General features: G+C 54.0%; 1 protein-coding gene across 1 annotated transcript; it reads left to right on the top strand.

The window, feature by feature from the left end:
* The first annotated feature begins 661 nt into the window (after positions 1-661).
* On the top strand, positions 662-17012 carry TBX21 (T-box transcription factor 21). Its single transcript, XM_069543253.1, has 7 exons — positions 662-778; positions 4393-6148; positions 13439-13593; positions 13955-14076; positions 14674-14823; positions 14973-15034; positions 15276-17012. Exons 2-7 carry the CDS (start codon positions 5658-5660, stop codon positions 15892-15894), a joined length of 1599 nt encoding a protein of 532 aa, XP_069399354.1. The 5' UTR covers positions 662-778; positions 4393-5657; the 3' UTR covers positions 15895-17012.
* Positions 17013-17554: the final 542 nt, after the last annotated feature.

Here is a 17554-nt window from a genome sequence, read left to right as displayed (position 1 = left end):
GATATAGCAGAGAAGAAACTCAGAGACTCAGAGGCCCTGAGAGACCAATAGGGTCACGGGGCAAACAGGGATACATACAGCTCACAGGAAGCCAGGCGAGGGCCTTGGAGAGCGAGGGGCCAAGCAGGGGCTGTTTGGCTGTCCTGTGGCCAGAAGCCCTGGGGAGTGGCCTTCCAGAGGCCTGGCCTGGCAGAGGCCTGACAGTGCCAAGGGATTGTACGATCTCCAAAGGCACAAGAGAGGAGCCTAACTGTGGAGGGGTTAACCCCTGGCCCGCATCCCACTACTCGGCTCTTTCTTGTCTGCACTCCCCCAACACCAGCTCCCTTTAACCAAAGCCCTGAGTATCCCCACCACCACCCCCCCTCAACTCCTGGTAACCGGACTCTGCTTCCTGCCTGAGATTAAGGGCCTGTCTGCTGAGATTCCCCAGGAAGGGGAGGGACACACTCTCTCCCTGGGGCCTCCCTGAAGCTCAGGACTGCCCACTCATAGCCTGGCATGCCCCCAAGATGTTGCTCAAGCACCCAACGTCTTGAGGTCCCTTCAAGAGGGGGCAGGAACCCTAGCCTGGAAACGCAGTGGAGGTGGGGTGCTCTGTGGGTGTGTGTGTGGGGTGTGGGTCTAGTGTGAAGAGCTGGGGCCCCAGGTGACAGCGGTTAGAGACAAAAGAGCTGCTCCAAGATAGGATGCCCCCAGGAGAGGCCTGAAATACAGGAGAACCCGGTGTGGCCTGGAGCTAAAGGGTAAGGCTTCCCAGCCTTGCAAGGTGTAGGAGGTAAGGAAGGGGAACCAGCCTGGAAGTGAGAACCCAGAGCCCTTGCCCTTGATCAGTGTTGAGCCCACACTGATCAGCTGGTGCTGGGTGCTGGGGACCCGGAACTCCCGCAGCTGTCACGGGCAAGGGCTTCTACAGGTGCTTGTCACTCCCCTCCTGCCCTCCCTGGCTGTTAATCTGATGGTTCCGGCCATGCTATCTGAAGGACTGGCAGTCTGGGCCCAGAGCGGGAGGAGGTTCAGAGCAGGTGGGGGTGAGCAGAGCAGATGCCCAAGGAGTTCAGGGAGGCTGCATGTGGAACACGAGAAGGGGGTGAGGCTGCAGGGCTGTGTCTAGTGTCGCTGTGTGTTTGTGTGTGCACGGATGTGCTTGCTCACACATGGGTGCTGTTCATTGTACGTGCACAGGCTGGCATGTTTCAAGCCTGCATCCGAAGAGCAAATGCACTGAGGGGCTGGAGAACTCGGATCCCAAGGTCACCTCGCTAAGAGTTCTTTGGAGGAAGAGGCTGAGCCTAATTTATCTCTGTGACCCCGAGTCCCTGGGGTTTGGCCTGTCCCGGTCTTCAGGGAATGGCATATGGGTGTCTGGAGGGGAAGACTGTCCTTCCTGGGATGGGATCTTACAGAGAGGTTCTCTTTGGGCCCAGGGCTCTAGTGGAGACTGAGGTCTGGATTTGAAGGGCATTTTGTGGGGAACCAGTGGATGCCAGGGGAGGGAAGGGACCTGTGGGCGGCTTGGAGGAGGAGGAGAGGAGGCACTTTAGCACAGCCGGTGCCTCTGCTCTGCTCTGGCCTCGGGGCAGAACCCCATGGCCTCCACACTGCCTCACACCTCACTGGAGACCTGGTCATCCTGACGGAAAGTCTTTTAGCTCCATTTACTGATGAGGAAGCCAGGGAGGTGAAGATACTTGAACAGACCACACAGCCAGTTGGAATCGGGGTTCTAAGCCAATTACACCATTTCTGTTGCCACAGGTCTCTCTGCCTGCAAACCTCCCTCTCCCTGGCCCATCTCCCCCGTCTTCTTTTCAGATCTCGCTCTCCTGGCCTGAGACTTTCTCATGGAGTCATGCTCTGGGTTTCTGACCTTGTGGTCCCTGTCCCACTCCATCTCTGCCTCTTTCAGAAACCCAGCCCAGCCCCCTCTCACTGTGCTCTCTCCTGTTCCTGTCCTGCCTCTTCTCCAGCATGCTGCCCTCCACAGCCTCTCAGGTTACGCCCAGCAGGGTGGAGGCAGACATCCTAGATCTCAGTGTCCTAATATGCTAGGTCTCTACCAACAGCCACCCCCTGTGACTGCCCCGTGGGCCATTCAGCACCCTACCCTGGCACCATGCAGCATGAGCCCATTCAAGAGCCTTCCAGGTCCTGGGAGTGCTAAGCATCCACACATTGTAAGCAGAGATCACAGGTGATTGTTTAGATTCTGGGGTAAGGAATTGCCTGGTCCTGGCACTTCGTTAAGAAAATGTACTCAATGCCTGTAGTGGCCATCCTCAACCATCACACAGTCTTCCAGGTGCCAAGGGGCACACAACAAGCAGGGTCAGGGCACAGGCTTTCTCAGGTTGGGACATGATTTGGAAGTAGAATGGCAAAATGAGAGTGGGCCTGAGAGTGGGATGCATGGACTCCGAGGGCGCCCAGCATCACCTGGACAGATACTGGATAACCAGCCACAGACCTGGGAATCAGAATCTCCAGAGGCAGGTCTGAGGAATTCACATTGTAAAGCTTCCAGGCACAGTCATGGCAGGTGCTGTGTGGCATCAGAGGAGCCAAGCTCCTTTTTGAGTCTTGATAGGAAATGGCTTGAAAAGAAGCCTTGAATACAGGCAGAACAGGGTGAAGAAAACCGCTGTCCAGGTTGGTGAGATACGGGGCAATTTACTTTTCTGTTTTCCAAACCTTTTCTGATGTGATTACATGACTTTTCATTTATTACGAGTGTTCTCCCTCAAAATGGGAAGGCAACACTCTTGTGGGAAGAGCACTGGATCAGGAGTCAAGAGATGGGGGTTCCAGCCCTGGCTCTGCACAAGCGGGGAGTGGGAGTTTGGTAAGTTGTTCATTTTCCCACAGTTCCCATCCAGCCTGTCTCATGACGTTTGATGTTTGCTGGAGACAGTGTCTCTCCCATCCTAGAGACATACCCTGTCCTTTGCTCCTGCCCCACCTAGACCAGCCTTCTGGATGATCAGTGGGCAGATCCACGAGAGAGGGGCTGGGATGAGCAGCGATGGAAGTGAGCAGACCCCAGGGGGCCCTGTATCCTGCTCCACCTCCCCCACCTCTCCAGTCCTGGGGCCTGGGAAGAGGATGAGGTGGCAAGGGGAGGAGGAGGTGTCACTGCCAGGGTTCTTCTTCTCACCCAAGCTGGCAGAGAGGCGGGACTGGCAGTGGTGACACCAGGGCTACTCAGCCCCCACTTTTCACAGGCACTTTCTTTTTTGGGTGGAGGGAATTGGAGGGAGTGTGTGAGGAACCTGGGGTTGATAAGCCGGGCTATAAGACCCTCTAACAGTTCATCAGGTTACACAAAGACTGCCTCCTGCCACCCTCTTCCTCCAGGGACATGCCCCCAGGTCCACCTGATTCTGAGATTCATAATCCATCCTGCCCCCAAAGCTGGGCAGGGGCTTAGGTTCTTCTGTTCAGGGGTAGGGGGATGGATCACTTCACCTGAGGATGAGCATGGAGAGGAGGAGAGGGAGAGACAGGGAGGAACAGGGCCCCACTTGGCCCTCCATAGCCAAGCACTTAGCAAGAATGTCTCCCAGAAGAGGCGTCAGCATCCCACAGCCTCGTGTCTCCTGGGGAAACCAGTCATTCAAGGAAGACTTACTAAAATCTTTCATGTTTCCCCAAAAGTAGCCAAGGGTCTCAAGATTACCCTCTCTTTCAAGCAATGCAGCCCACATGGAACAGCAGGCAGAAACTCCCCCCTTCTGTAAGGATGGAGAAGGTGGGTAATGGGCCAGGAGGAAGCCAGTTCCGGGATCTGGTGCTGCGGTGTGCTGGCCTCCGTGCTCAGAGGATGTGCTCAAGCTCTTTCCTCCCCCTCTCCCTGGGTCATGCCCGCCTCCTGGGGTCCCCAGCTTTGCTTTCACCTGCCAACCTGCCTCTTGGTTCAGCTCTAGTTGGGAGCAGAGAGTCCCCATGGGCCCCTGAGGGTGAAGCCCTGTTGAGTTGGGACAAGGATGCAGAGATGGGGCCAGCTCCCAGGGGAGAACTGAGGAGAGCTCGGGTGGAAGAGGAAAGAGAAGAGGTTAACCTTAAACATGATGACAATGTTAGGGAATTTTTTAAAACACTCTTATAAATGTAAATCTTTATATATTGACATGTAAAAAATTCCATTACACCTTATTGAGTGAAAAATCATTACAAAGTGTGTATATGTGTATGTATGGTGTGTGTGTGTGTGTGTGTGTGTGCAAAAGACAGACCAAAAGGGGATGTGCAAGGAAAGATGTCTGGGGTCTTCAGCAAAATTGTAATCCTTTTTGCCTCTGGGGGATGGAATTTGGAGTGATATACACAGTCCTGTTTTTACTTCTTTGTACTGCTTAAATTTTCTATATGAGTGTGTTTTATCTTTATTCACAGGAAAACTCCCAACGAAGATATTTTCAATCAGGGGAAAAACAATCATCACAAAAGGAATATAACTACATTAGTTAACAGAAAAGGAAAACAGAGAAAGACAAGCCCCCAGAGTCCTACCACCAAGGCAGCCCTTCAGAACTTGTGGTGGGTTTCCTTCCTGTCAGCCAGCTCTGGGTCTGTTCAAAGCTGCTTTTCCATCCAGGTATAATAATAGACTGTAAAGTGCCACCCAGGTGTCCCCTCTCGTGTAAGGCTCACAGGCCGTCTGAAAAATGCATCAGTTTGTTTTCTCTAGCCTAGGGGACTTGAGGCTGACCTTCAGGCAAAGGAAGTGACTTGCCCAGGTCACATATACCTGAGTGATGGTCAGAGCCAGTCCTGGGACTCTGAGCACAGGTAGTCCAGTGCCGCTTCCAGTGCCCGTGGCTGACACACCCGGGCGCAAACCCTCAGCTGCTGCTATGCAGTTCGCTTGAAGGAACTCTTCTTGCTGCCCACCAGATCCCACGTCTGCCCTAGGCTGAAGGAACAGATGCATGGGACACAGCCCCCCTGGGCCTCTGGCAAAGAGGAAGAGCGCAACACTTCACACAAAGCCACTCAGCACGGAGCCTGGGCACATAGCGAGCATCAGTGAACATCTGTCACATGACCATGGGCGAAGCAGCTCGGAGCCTGCGAGTAAGCCCATCTGGGTCATCACCAAAGGCTTCCCGTAGGAGGGGGCCTTGGAGTTGAAGCTTCAAGGATGGGTGGAATTTCCACAAGGGTCCAGAGGAGAGAAACAGTCTGGCGTTTCACGTGGAGGGGTTGACTCTCCCATAAAGCATAAAGTCTTTGAGCGTGAACTACAAGGCGCACCGGAGACTCGCTGCTCTGCACGATGGGGGCCCTACAGCCCTCACCAACCGTGTAGAATTTGCCGAGTTATTAGCCAGGAGGGGCGGGGTGAGGCGGGGCGGGGCCGAGGTGGGGGGTGGGGAGGTGGTGGCCGAGAGAGCTTCATAAAGCCACAGCAAAGGCGCCGCGACGCTAGTGACAGCGACCCGCTGGAGAGGGAGCCCGGGAGCTGCCGCGCGCCCGCCGAACGCGGGCGCAGGACCCAGGCGTCCGAGCCCGGGCTCCGCTGGGGCCCCGCCCCGCCCCCAGCCCCAGGGCCCCCGCCCCGCCCCCACCCACTCCTGCCCAGCCGACCCCCGCGCCCGCCCCCGCGCGCAGAGGGGCCGGTCCTCGACGGCCCGCGGGAAGGTGCCAGCCCGCCCCGGATGGGCATCGTGGAGCTAGGCTGCGGAGACATGCTAACGGGCACCGAGCCGATGCCGGCGAGCGAGGGCCGGGCGCCAGGCGCCGACCCGCAGAACCGCTATTTCTACCCGGAGGCGGGCGCGCAGGACGCGACCGACCGTCGCGGGGGTGCCAGCCTGGGGGCGCCCTACGCCGGGGGCGCCCTGGTGCCCGCCCCGCCCGGCCGCTTCCTCGGAGCCTACGCCTACCCGCCCCGGCCCCAGGCCGCCCCCGGCTTCCCCGGGGCGACCGAGCCCTTCCCGCCGACGCCGGGCGCCGAGGGCTACCAGCTCGGGGACGCCTACTCGGCTCCGGACCCGCGCGCCGCACTCTACCCGGGGCCGCGGGAGGATTATGCACTGCCGGCGGGGCTGGAGGTGTCCGGGAAGCTGAGAGTTGCGCTCAACAACCACCTGTTGTGGTCCAAGTTCAATCAGCACCAGACGGAGATGATCATCACCAAGCAGGGACGGTGAGTGAGCCGCGCGCGGAGCGCCAGCGGCGGGCGCCCCTTCGTCCTGCCTGCCCTGACCTAGACGCGCTTCTGCTTTTCTGTCGAGACCTTGCTCGTGTCTCCGTGCCCCTCGCAGCTTTGGCTCAGGCCTTGAGGGGAAGGAGGGAGTTGAGGTGGGGACGGACAACCTGGGGGCTGTTTACTCTCGGGACATTGCGCCGACAGGCGCAACCCAAACCCGTGAGTGACGGAGGAGAGAGACACAGGGAGCCATGGTTTGGTTTAGGGCGAGGGTGCCTATGGTTTCCCCAGGCACTAGTGTGCCGCTCTCTGCCTGAGTGGGGGACACCCAGGGCGCAGGGGGAGTGTGCGATGTGGGTCTGACAGAGCAGAGCACCTCTTCGCCACTATGTGCTGGGAAACCGAGGGGAGGGCAGAGTCTTGCAGTGGAGCGGGCAACAAACCAGCCCTCATCTCAGGGGCCCTCTGTGCCCACCTCTCCCAGCGCCCTTGCTGCTGTTGTATACAGGTCAGTTCTAGGGGAGGGAGACGTGTAAAACTGGGATTTGGTGACACAGAGATATAGTCGCCAAGTTTCCTTTCCGGTAGTACTTTGAGATCATGTGTCTGGTGCGTGCGTGTTGTGGGGGGAGGGGGATGGTACAGTGGGAGAGGGCACAGATTCCTTCCCCACACGGTTCCTGCCTGAGGGCACAGATGTCAATGGGCCTGAGCAGGTGAAGCGACCTCAAGGGTCCCAGCTGGCAGCCAGTCCCACTCTCTGTACCCTTCAAGGCCTGTCCCCGAAAGCCTGCCCCACCCTGATCCAGACATTCAGTCCACCCTGGGGAACCCCTGGTTCCGTGGCTCAGGCTCCCCTGAGCCCAGTGCGTGCAGGGTAGGGTTTTGGGGCTAAGGGTGCTGCTTCCGGAGAGAGTCTCCTACGTGGGGAAAGAAAGAGAAACTTGCAGCTTGTGTGTTATTTGTGTAGCAAACTCCACTGAGTGGGCCCTGACTGTGTCTGGTGGGTGAGAGTGTGCACCCACCCTTCCCAGGGGGGTTCTGTGTGGGCAGAGAACTACTGAGGGCCTCTGTGTGGAGCGACTGTGTCATCAGCGGACCCAAGAGGTGTTGCAGAGCAGATAGGAAGTGTGGGGCTCGGGAAGGGAGAGCGGAGAGGCCATGCTGGGCCAGAGGGTTGACACTCATTCAAGCAGCACCCTTGGCCCCAAACCCTACCCTGTATGCGCGGGGCTCAGTGGAGCCTGAGCCGTGGAACTGGATCCCTCAGGGTAGGCTGAATATCTGGGCATTGCTGGAACATTGTTCCGTCCTGATGAATGATTTCTGTGGGATGGCTTGGAAGTGAGGGACCTCTCCACCGATCACAATTCAAGTTGCTGAACTGTTCTTTCTCGGGGATGAACCCAGGAAAGACGGCATTTTCTTTTATGGCCTGGCCTTCATCTTCTAGGCCATCTGATAATTCCTCTCTGCTCCCCCAACCCTAGCCCCCTTCTGGGTGCACCTAGGCACAGCCCAGGCTTCTAGGCTGGCATGTCTAAATTGGAGGGAACCCAGAAGGTCCTGTTCCGTCTTCTTCCTGGACATACAGGGACATGGACCTAGAGACAGTAAGAGGCTTTTCTGAGGTCGCATAGCACATCCATCGCCGGCAGAACTGGCACCAGCTCCCGGATGGTATGTGCCTGGGTTTCTTTCTCTGCTCCCCCAAGACCAGGGGTAAAAACAGCCACCAACACTGTCCAAAGGCCTTGATGCATTCATGGTGCTTTCACTTCCATTATTTCACTGCGCTGGGTAGGCCAAGCAGCCTCCCCGTTTGCAGCCGAGGGCGCTGAGGCGCAGGGGGCTGATGGCTTTCACTCGGTCACACGGCAGACCCGAACTCAAGCCTCCAATCCGTTGAGGCAGGAAGCCTTTCCTCCCCGGGGCGGCCTGCTGGGGTCTCCCCACAGACTTGTGGCCAGGCCCCTGACCCTCCAGTCTTAAGGGCTGGGGTAGACAGAGCTTCAGCAGAACTTCAGGGATGGGATCTGGGGGTACAGGACTGGCTGTGGGTCTTAGGGTGCAGTGCAGTACATATTGCTGTGCTGGTTGTCTCCTTTACAACCTCCTTTTTCCTTTACATTCCTGCTGAATAATCCTCTGTTGACAGTTGTGTTGTCTCTCTTTTATTTTTTTTTTAATTTTACTTTTTTATCTTTTGGCTGTCCTGCGCTCATGTGCAGCATGTGGGATCTTAGTTCCCTAACTAAGGATTGAACCTGAGCCCCCTGCCTAGGCAGCTTGGAGTCTTAACTACTGACTCACCAGGGAAGTCCCTTGTTGTCTCTCTTTTATTTAAACCCACACACTTAATTTCCTTTATTATGAAAAATTCCAATATATATAAAAGTGAAGAGAAACGTGTAACAGATCTCCATCTACCCATTACCTAGCTGTCGATACCAGTCCAACCCTATTTCTACTTTTCCTTTCTCTGTTAACGTCCATACCTCGGGTCTGAAACTATGTTAGTGATAGCGTAATTAGTAAGTAAATCCTAGGCACTATTACTTCATCCTTAAGTAGTTATCCGTGCACCTCTAAAAATGTGTTTTTTTTTTTAAATAAACGCAATACCATTAGCAAACCTGAAAAGAAATTCTTAAATATCTTCAAATTTCCCTGATCGTTTTGTATGCTTGCGCGCACTCCCGTTTTGCAATCCTCACGCTTTCAATCCATCCTGACGGACTGCTTCGGACACTTCATGGGTTGGAGCTGTTGGAAGGCGACAGTGGCCTCTCACCATTTCCCTTGAGGCCTCCTCTTGGATCAGGCCTCAGGGGCCCCAGGGTGCGGTGGAGGAGACAGAGGACACACGGCCCCCAGTTCGGCACCCAGGTCTGTGAACTTAGGCTCCAGTGATCTGGGAAGTCGGCAGCCATTTCCTTCTGCTACTGGCTTCTGAAAAGCAAGACGGGCTCAGTGAACAGCTCCCTTTCTGTCCTCCTGCCCTGGTAGACTGGCTTGTCCCTCTATGGTTTCCAGTGATCCGTCAGTCACCACCACATCACCCACGACTTTCTTCCTTTTTGAAAAATCCTTCCAGCAGGCCCACCCACAGCCCCGTAGCCTTTCGCCTTGGGGCTGACTCACTCCCTCCCAGATTCTTCCTCTCCTACCCACCCTAGAGCCACCCCGCAGTGTGGACAGGACACACAGTCATGCTCTCCTCCAGAGCAGGAATGGGATGAGGAGAGGGCCGGGGGGGTGGTTCTGGAGTCCAGAGACTGATCCAGGCAGCTCAGATGGGACTGGGAGGGGAAACGGATGATAGGAAGATGGACCGGCCAACTGGAGGGTTTGGAGTTCGAGTTTGTGTGTTCCTGGTCTGATAAGCGCACTCATGTTGCCCGGCCTCGTGTTGTTTCTGGGAGGCAGGCTGTCTGATAGTCAATGGTAGACATTCTCAGCAGAGGAAGAGCGAGGCGGCTGTCTCTGTGTGTGGGTGTGTGGGTGTGCAGTAATTGCTGGCAGTCCCCATTTTTCTGGGTGTGATTAATTGATTATTATAATTAAGATAACTCTGTTGTTAAACAGCTCTATTTGCATTTGTGTATGTTTGTGCGAGGTTAGGGCTTGGTAAAACAATTTCAGTCCTGCATTATCCTCGATCGCAGGCCTCAGCCCTTTTGGTTTTCTCCTCTCTATATTCCAGCTCCAAGAACTTTTTAGATCTTTAAAAAATATTTTTAGCTTTAAGCCTGCTTTAATTTGGGCTGATGGGCTTCATTTCTCGTGGGATGGGTGAAAATGGCTTTGCTTTTTCTCTTCCCCTGTTTGCTGGTGGCCGTCTGATTTCTATTTAGTGGATCCGAGGTTAGTGGGAGGAGGCACTCCCTTGATGCTCAGGTGCGTTTTTCATTTGGATCCGTAAAAACATTGCCGGAACATGCTCCTCAGACTTCCCTGGCAGTCCAGTAGTTAAGACGCCAAACATCCACTTCAGGGATTATGGGGGTTTGATCCCTGGTTGGGGAAAATCCCACACTCCCCGTGGAGCATGGCCGAAAACAAAAAAAAAACCCTCCTCAAAAGTGGTTTCAATTTACACCCCCACGATAGTGGAGGAAAGGACCAATTATCCTGCAGGCTCAATAGCAATTAGGTATTATCAATTTTGAAACATTTTGGGAACATGCCTGATAAAAGTGTTAGTCATTCAGTCATGTCCAACTCTTTGCAACCCCGTGAACTGTAGCCCACCAGGCTCCTCTGTTTATGGGATTTTCCAGGCAAGAATACTGGAGTGGGTTGCCGTTTCCTAACCCAGCTCTCTTACATTGCAGGCAGATTCTTTACCATCTGAGCCACCAGGGAAGCCCAGACTGATAAAAACCATCTCCTTTAAATTTGTGCCTAATAACTGCGAATTGGAGCATTGTCGGAAGTGTTCAGGATGGGGAAGGGGTACAATGACTCGGCAAATCATTTCAAGGTGGATGGTCCTTAAGGAGTGATGAGCTCTCTTTTCTAGGGGCTCAGATTGGCGTCAGACTCCCTTTTCCTTCCCAGCAAAGCGTCATGTAAATCAAGGGCTATTTTGGAATCCCAGCTGGCGGTGAGTCTAGATCTTTAGAGTGAAGCTGAGACCTCCCTTGTCCTCTCCCTCTCCCCTGCCCTGCCCCAGTCTCCTTGTGTCTCCTGCTTGTCCCTCTACTAGTAAGAAGCAGGAGGGGACGGTGGGGATTATAGCACATGCCCTGTCATCAGGAGACTCCAGCTCTGTGCTTCCACCAAGAAGCCATCACCAAACTTCTCTGAGCCTCATTTTCTTCAGATATAAAATTGGAAAAAAACATTTTGTACCTCAAAGGACTTTTTCAGTGAACTGGCTGCTGCATGAGTAGACGTACAATGAATAAGTTCCCTTCTCTCTCTTTATTACTACGTGTCTGGATAGGAACTGGGTCAATATAGGAAGCATGAATGACCTGACCACTGTTGCAAAATGAGTTAGTGGTAGCAATGGTTTGAAAATATTCTCTCACTCTCGATTGCTCAAAGCCTCATCCCTAACTTTGATTTCTCCAGTTGACTGGCACGCTAAGCTCCTGGGACCCAAGGCCTCAAACCAGAACTCTGGACTCTTGCTTGGGGTTCTTCAGCCAGGCCAGAGAGTTTTGATCACTCTGGGCCTGGGAGAAGGTGGGATAAGGGTGGGAGAGGGGAGACGGTGAGCTGAGTTGCACATCTTTCAAACTTCTTAACGGCTCTGAGAGGAAAAATGGACAGGAATTGTTATCTCCATTTATAGGTGAAGAAAGTGAGGTTTGGTTTAAGAATTAACTTATCCAAGACCATAGGGCCAGTAAGTCTCTTTTTCTCAGCCCAGGAGAGTCTGGGGAAGGCAGGAAGGTGACAGTACTCTCCCCGGAGATCTTTCCAAGGTTATTAGGGATGTTGCTCTAGGACCCTCTGGGGACTCGTGTGTGTGTGTGTGTGTGTGTGTGCGCGCGTGCACACGTGCATGCTCAGTTGTGTCCAGTTCTTGGCGATCCCGTGGACTGTAGACTGGGATCCACCTGAAAGTGTTCCCTGACCCCTGGAACTCTCAATCCCCCAGGTTTCCTGACTCATGGACCAGTGCCTTTCTTCCCGCCCTGCAGGGCTTCTTGTAGGAGGAGGAGAGAAGTGTGTGGGAACGAAAAGCAATTCTGATGAGGGTTTGACTCTGCCATCTTAAGAAGTGTACTCTTCCTGCTTGAGTTAGAAGAGACAGGCTAAGCCGGAGAGGCGGTGGTGATGGTAGAGGTGCTGGTTGTAGTGATGGTGGTGATGGGAGTTGTGGTCATTGAGGTGTTCCTTGTAGTGATGCTGGCGATGGTGGAGGTGTTGGTTGTAATAATGATGATGTTGATAGTGGAGATATTGGTTGTAATGATGGTGGTGGTGGTGGAGGTGCTGGTTGTACTGATGTGGTGTTGGGGTGGGGGAGTGATAGCGGAGGTAATGATCATAGTGGTGGTAGTGATGCTGATGCTGCAGGTGCTGGTTGTAGTGATGGTGGTGATGGGGTGGTGATGCTGGAGGTGATGGAGATGGTTGTGGAATGGCAGTGCTTAGTCCTCTGAATCTGTTACTCAGCACAATAGCACAGCATCCCAAATCCAACTTCTTCCACTTTTCCTGGGAACCAGGACTTTGATCACGAGAACTGTGCCCAATAGAGTCCCTCGTCCAGGTGGATGGAAAGCTCCGGCTAGGACTTCAGCTACTTGTCTGAAGACCCAGGCCTGGAGCAGGTAGCACTGCAGACGTCAGGCCCAGGAGGATGGGGCAGGGAAAGCCTGCAGATGACCGCTCTGGGGCTAGGTGTGTGTTAGCACCGTGAGAGCCGCAGCAAGAGGATGGATGATAGACTGAGGCCAGACCAGGGTTCGGGGAACTCAGAGATGAAGACCTACTAGGAACAGCCTGTGTTGGGGCTGGCTTGTGGCTTTGCTCCCCTCCAGGGAGCAAACTAAGGCTAGAGACGGGTGTGCAGCTAATGTTAGCAACTGACACTCAAAAATAAAAACATTTTTTAAAGCCCTGCTTCATAGTGTTTGCTGATTTCCCTTGCAAGCTGCCCACATGTTATCACTGAACTTGGAGTTGGGAAGAGACGTGAGGCAGCAAATATTATCTAGTATATCTCCACCATACCGATAAACAATCTCAAGAGCAGAGATAATAGTAAAGTGTAGTAAAAAATACCGAGAAGTGATTTTTTTGAGTATTTATTACCTTGACTTGTAATGTAATATATTTCATGGTAGTTTCTATGATTTAATCTTTATTGATATTTATTTTTGGTTGTGCTGGGTCTTCACTGCTGCACAGGCTTTCTCTAGTTGCCACAAGCGGGGACTACTCTTATTTCGGTAAGCAGCTTCTCATTGCAACGAATTCCCTTGTTGTGGAGCACAGGCTCTAGAGCTCGAAGGACTTAGTAGTTGTGGCTCGTGGGCTTAGTTGCCCTGCGGTATGCGGAATCTTCTCCGACCAGGGATCGAACCATGTCCCGTGCACTGGCAGGTGGATTCTTAACCCCTGGACCACCAGGGAAGTCCTGATTTAATTTTTGATTGTTGCTGTCAAACAACTGGCTGGCAGACTTCCTGGACTTCCCCAGCTGGCTCTGGTGAGGATGAGAGCTGGCTCCAGCACACCACTGATGGGTGGCCTTTGCCCAGGAAACGGCTGTCCGGGGGACTGGGGGCCGATGATATTGGTGGGTTTCTCTGTTCTCCCCAGACGGATGTTCCCATTCCTGTCATTTAGTGTGACTGGGCTGGAGCCCACCAGCCATTACCGGATGTTTGTGGATGTGGTCTTGGTGGACCAGCACCACTGGCGGTATCAGAGCGGCAAGTGGGTGCAATGTGGAAAGGCCGAGGGCAGCATGCCAGGTACGTGCCTCCTTGGGAACCGGGGGCATGATTTTTCTCTAAGACTATGCGCCCCCTGGTGGAGCCAAGAGGAAACCCCCCCCCAACCCCCTGCCTCTTGACTGCTAGGATTTAGTTCTCTAGTTCCACCCCGCCCCATCCACTCCATCCCACACCCCCCTTCCCCTCCCACTTCTCACTTTAATTCTGTGCTCTGTCCTGTCTTCAGCTCGGTCCTCTGCCCACACCTCCCCCATCCTGCCCCGGCTGTCCTCCCCCTCCATCCTTCTTGCCGTGCCCCTCAGAACAGGCAACGGAAGCCCCATATGACCAGGGACCTGGTCCCAGGAGCTGCATGCCAAAAAGATATAACTGTCCACAGGGAACCGCCTGTACGTCCATCCAGATTCCCCCAACACCGGAGCCCACTGGATGCGCCAGGAGGTGTCGTTCGGGAAACTAAAGCTCACGAACAACAAGGGGGCTTCCAACAATGTGACCCAGGTGGGACACCTCCCCTCAGGAAAGCCCCCCACCTTTCCCTGTCCCTGAGGCCACAGTGGGTCCTGCAGGCTGATTCTGTTCTATAAGAGTGACCTCTCTCCCTCTCTGACTCTGGTTCTTTCCCACCCACCTTGAGAGGAAGCTGAATCTCAAGGCAGACGGGGGTCACATTCAGGCCAACGTGGGCCAGCCCAGCCTGGGTGTTTCTTCACCGAATCCCAGCTGCAATTGCTAGTATTGGGTATGGAGTCGATACTGGTGGTCCTAGGGAGAGGGTGCAGGGTTTCTTTGAGTTGAGCAAGCCTATTAAAGATGCCCTTATTCCCTGAGAAGCCCTGTTTGTGCTAATACTTTGGTCACAGTGGCCATTTGGAGATAGGAAAGGGCGCAAGAGAATAGCACTGGTGCCCTGAGGAGGTTCAGGACTGAGGTTGGAGGCTTGGGAGAAGTTACGTGTTGGCAGGGCAGAACAAGGGTCACAATGACTTCAGGGTCCTTTGTAGCTTGGCCATAGGGTGGACCATAGGTGGGGTGGGGGAGGGGAGGGTTCCTTTGCACTCCCTCCTCCCATGCTCACAGTCATCTCACCCGCCTCAGATGATTGTGCTTCAGTCCCTCCATAAATACCAGCCCCGGCTGCACATTGTCGAAGTCAACGATGGAGATCCAGAGGCGCCCTGCAACACGCACATCTTCACTTTCCAAGAAACCCAGTTCATTGCAGTGACCGCCTACCAGAACGCCGAGGTGAGGGCTGCCTGGGCGAGGGTAGGCTGAGCCTGGGCAGGTTGGGTGGGAAGAAGGGAAGAACAGGGCCCCTTGACTTCTTGGGAGTGAATTTGGAAGTTCCTCAGCCTCAGACTCAGCACTCAGATGACTGTTTCCCTTCTTTCTAGATTACTCAGCTGAAAATTGATAATAACCCTTTTGCCAAAGGATTCCGGGAGAACTTTGAATCGTAAGTGCCCCTGGGTTCAACTCATGTTGGCAGAGGCCTTCCTTGTCTGTCTGGGACTGGAACTGCAGACAAGTGCTCAACCCTCTCTGCCTCTGCGGTGGGGAAGTGTGCAGGGGTTGCAAAAGGGCAGCGGGCAGGTCAGGAAGGAGGTATGGGGAGGGTCGTGCAGCAGGCAGGCTCCTAACTGGCCAGTTCTATTCATGACCCCCTGTCTCTTGCCCCCTGTTTGTTTTTTTTAAAGCATGTATGTATCCGTTGACACCAGCGTCCCCTCCCCGCCTGGACCCAACTGTCAACTGCTCGGGGGAGACCACTATTCCCCTCTCATCCCCAACCAGTATCCCGTTGCCAGCCGTTTCTACCCCGACCTTCCTGGCCAGGCCAAGGATGTGGTTCCCCAGACTTACTGGCTGGGAGCCCCCCGGGACCACAGCTACGAGGCCGAGTTTCGCGCTGTCAGCATGAAGCCTGCATTCCTGCCCTCCGCGCCTGGGCCCACCATGTCCTACTACCGAAGCCAGGAAGCCCTGGCGTCTGGAGCGGGCTGGCCTGTGGGCTCCCAGTACCCTCCCAAGGTGGGCCCAACCAACTGGTTCCACTCCATGCGAACTCTGCCCATGGAACCTGGCCCTGGAGCCTCAGAGGGGCGGGGGCCAGAGGAGCAGGGCTCCCCCTCCCTGTGGACTGACATCACCCCACTCCGGCCAGAGTCCAGCAACTCAGGACTGGGCGAAGGAGACTCTAAGAGGAGGCGTGTGTCCCCCTATCCTTCCAGCGGTGACAACTCCTCTCCTGCGGGGGCCCCTTCTCCTTTCAATAAGGAAACTGAAGGCCAGTTTTATAACTGTTTTTCCAATTGAGCAGATGATGTGAAAAGAAAAGGAAGAGCGTCGTTAGGTTGGTGACGCCAACCACACCACAAACTCAGGACTGAGCTGTCCCCAGCTGCTTCTGTCCTGTCTCCTTTTGTAGTTGGTTGAGGAAGAGGGGGGTCAAGAAGGATTCTGAGGTTCACCTGCTGTCTCCTGGCCCACCGGGAAACCTGTGAGGACTGTCCTCTGCCCCAACTACAGTCATATACCTGGTGCTGCTTCTGGCTGTGGGTTCCCAGCTGGAGAACATAAAATGGACCACGGAAGGTCTGGGACACAAAAGAGCTTCCTCTCTTCTGCAGGTTGGGGTTGGGCTTGGGGGTGGGGGTGTCAGGGTCAGGTGGGATGGCCCAGCTGGAGACTCAGATCTCTTCCTCTGTAGAGTAACTGTCAGCATTTTCATTTCTGTGTGTGTTAATCCCTGATATGGAAATAAAGACATGTGGATTTTGTAAGTCAGCCAGCCAGGGTCAGGGAGAGGACCCGAGTGACTTTGAACAACTGGCCTGGGCCCCACCCTCTTAGACACAGTGGAGTCCTGAGGAAGGGGCTGGCAAGGGGGTGGGGATTGTGCATGACTCAAGAAGCAAAGTCTTGAGATTTCCCAAGTGGCTCGGTGGTAAAGAATCTGCCTGACAGTGCAGAAGACACAGGGTTTAATCCCTGACCCGGGAAGATCTCACATGCCATGAGGCAACTAAGCCCGTGCCCCGCCACCATTGAGCCTGTGTCCTGGAGCCCGGGAGCTGAACCTGCTGAGCCCACGTGCTGCAGCTGCTGAACCCAGCGAGCCTAGAGCCTGCGCTCTGAAACAAAAGACGCCGCCTCAATGAGAAACCTACATCCCACAGCTAGAGAGTAGCCCCGCAAGTAGGGAAATGCTCCGCACAGCACTGAAGACCCAGCACAGCCAAAAATAAATAAATAAACTAATTTTTTCATTTTGAAAAAGAGCACTGACTTGCCAAGGGGACAGGGGATGGTGTGTAAGGATGCATTTTTCTTTTTTTGGGAAACAGGGGAGGCTATTTATTGTACAGAGAGTGGTGTCCAGATATATTACTTTTGTCTTCATCACTTTCTGGAAATAAACACAAAACTGTCAAGCGTGTCCTGCTTTGATACCTGGGTGGGGGACACAGGCGGGGACTCTACTGGGAACTACAGCTGTACCCAAACTATTCTCTCTGCTCTAGAACAGAACTTGAAGTTCCGAAGACCCTCCTAGAAACTAGAGGTGATTTCACTCGGGATAAACTGAATTAGAGCAATTCTGCATGTCCTGCCTTGGTGCTCAGGTTGATGGCTGATGCCACCTCTTAAGGTATCTTGGGATACCCTGACTGTAGAGCTGGATGTGAGGGCAAGACCAGAGGGTGGGGGCTCTGCAGAAAAAGATGACGATTTTTCTGTGCATTTCTGGCAGCTTGGGATCTCCATCTTCATCTTGGGGTTGTTCAAAGATTAAGGAGTAAACGTAAATAGGACCACATGAAATTGCTGTTTTCATAGGTCAAGAACAGCCAAATATTGGCAGTTTCATTTTATCCAACCTAGTATATGTAATGAGTTAAAACAGTGCCAGAAAAACAGTAAGCCCTCAAGGTGTAAACTATTATCATTGTCAATATTATCATCCTCTAGCTGT

This window comes from Ovis canadensis, chromosome 11 (genome assembly GCF_042477335.2).
Source record: "Ovis canadensis isolate MfBH-ARS-UI-01 breed Bighorn chromosome 11, ARS-UI_OviCan_v2, whole genome shotgun sequence".
Taxonomy (NCBI): Eukaryota; Metazoa; Chordata; class Mammalia; order Artiodactyla; family Bovidae; genus Ovis; species Ovis canadensis.
This window is presented reverse-complemented; position numbering and strand designations above follow the sequence as displayed.

Coding starts and splice junctions, on each gene's coding strand:
- TBX21 (XM_069543253.1), top strand. CDS start 5,658: ATGGGCATCGTGGAGCTAGGCTGCGGAGACATGCTAACGGGCACCGAG. Junction 14,077..14,673: donor CTTCCAACAATGTGACCCAG/GTGGGACACCTC, acceptor CACCCGCCTCAG/ATGATTGTGCTTCAGTCCCT. Junction 14,824..14,972: donor CCGCCTACCAGAACGCCGAG/GTGAGGGCTGCC, acceptor CCTTCTTTCTAG/ATTACTCAGCTGAAAATTGA.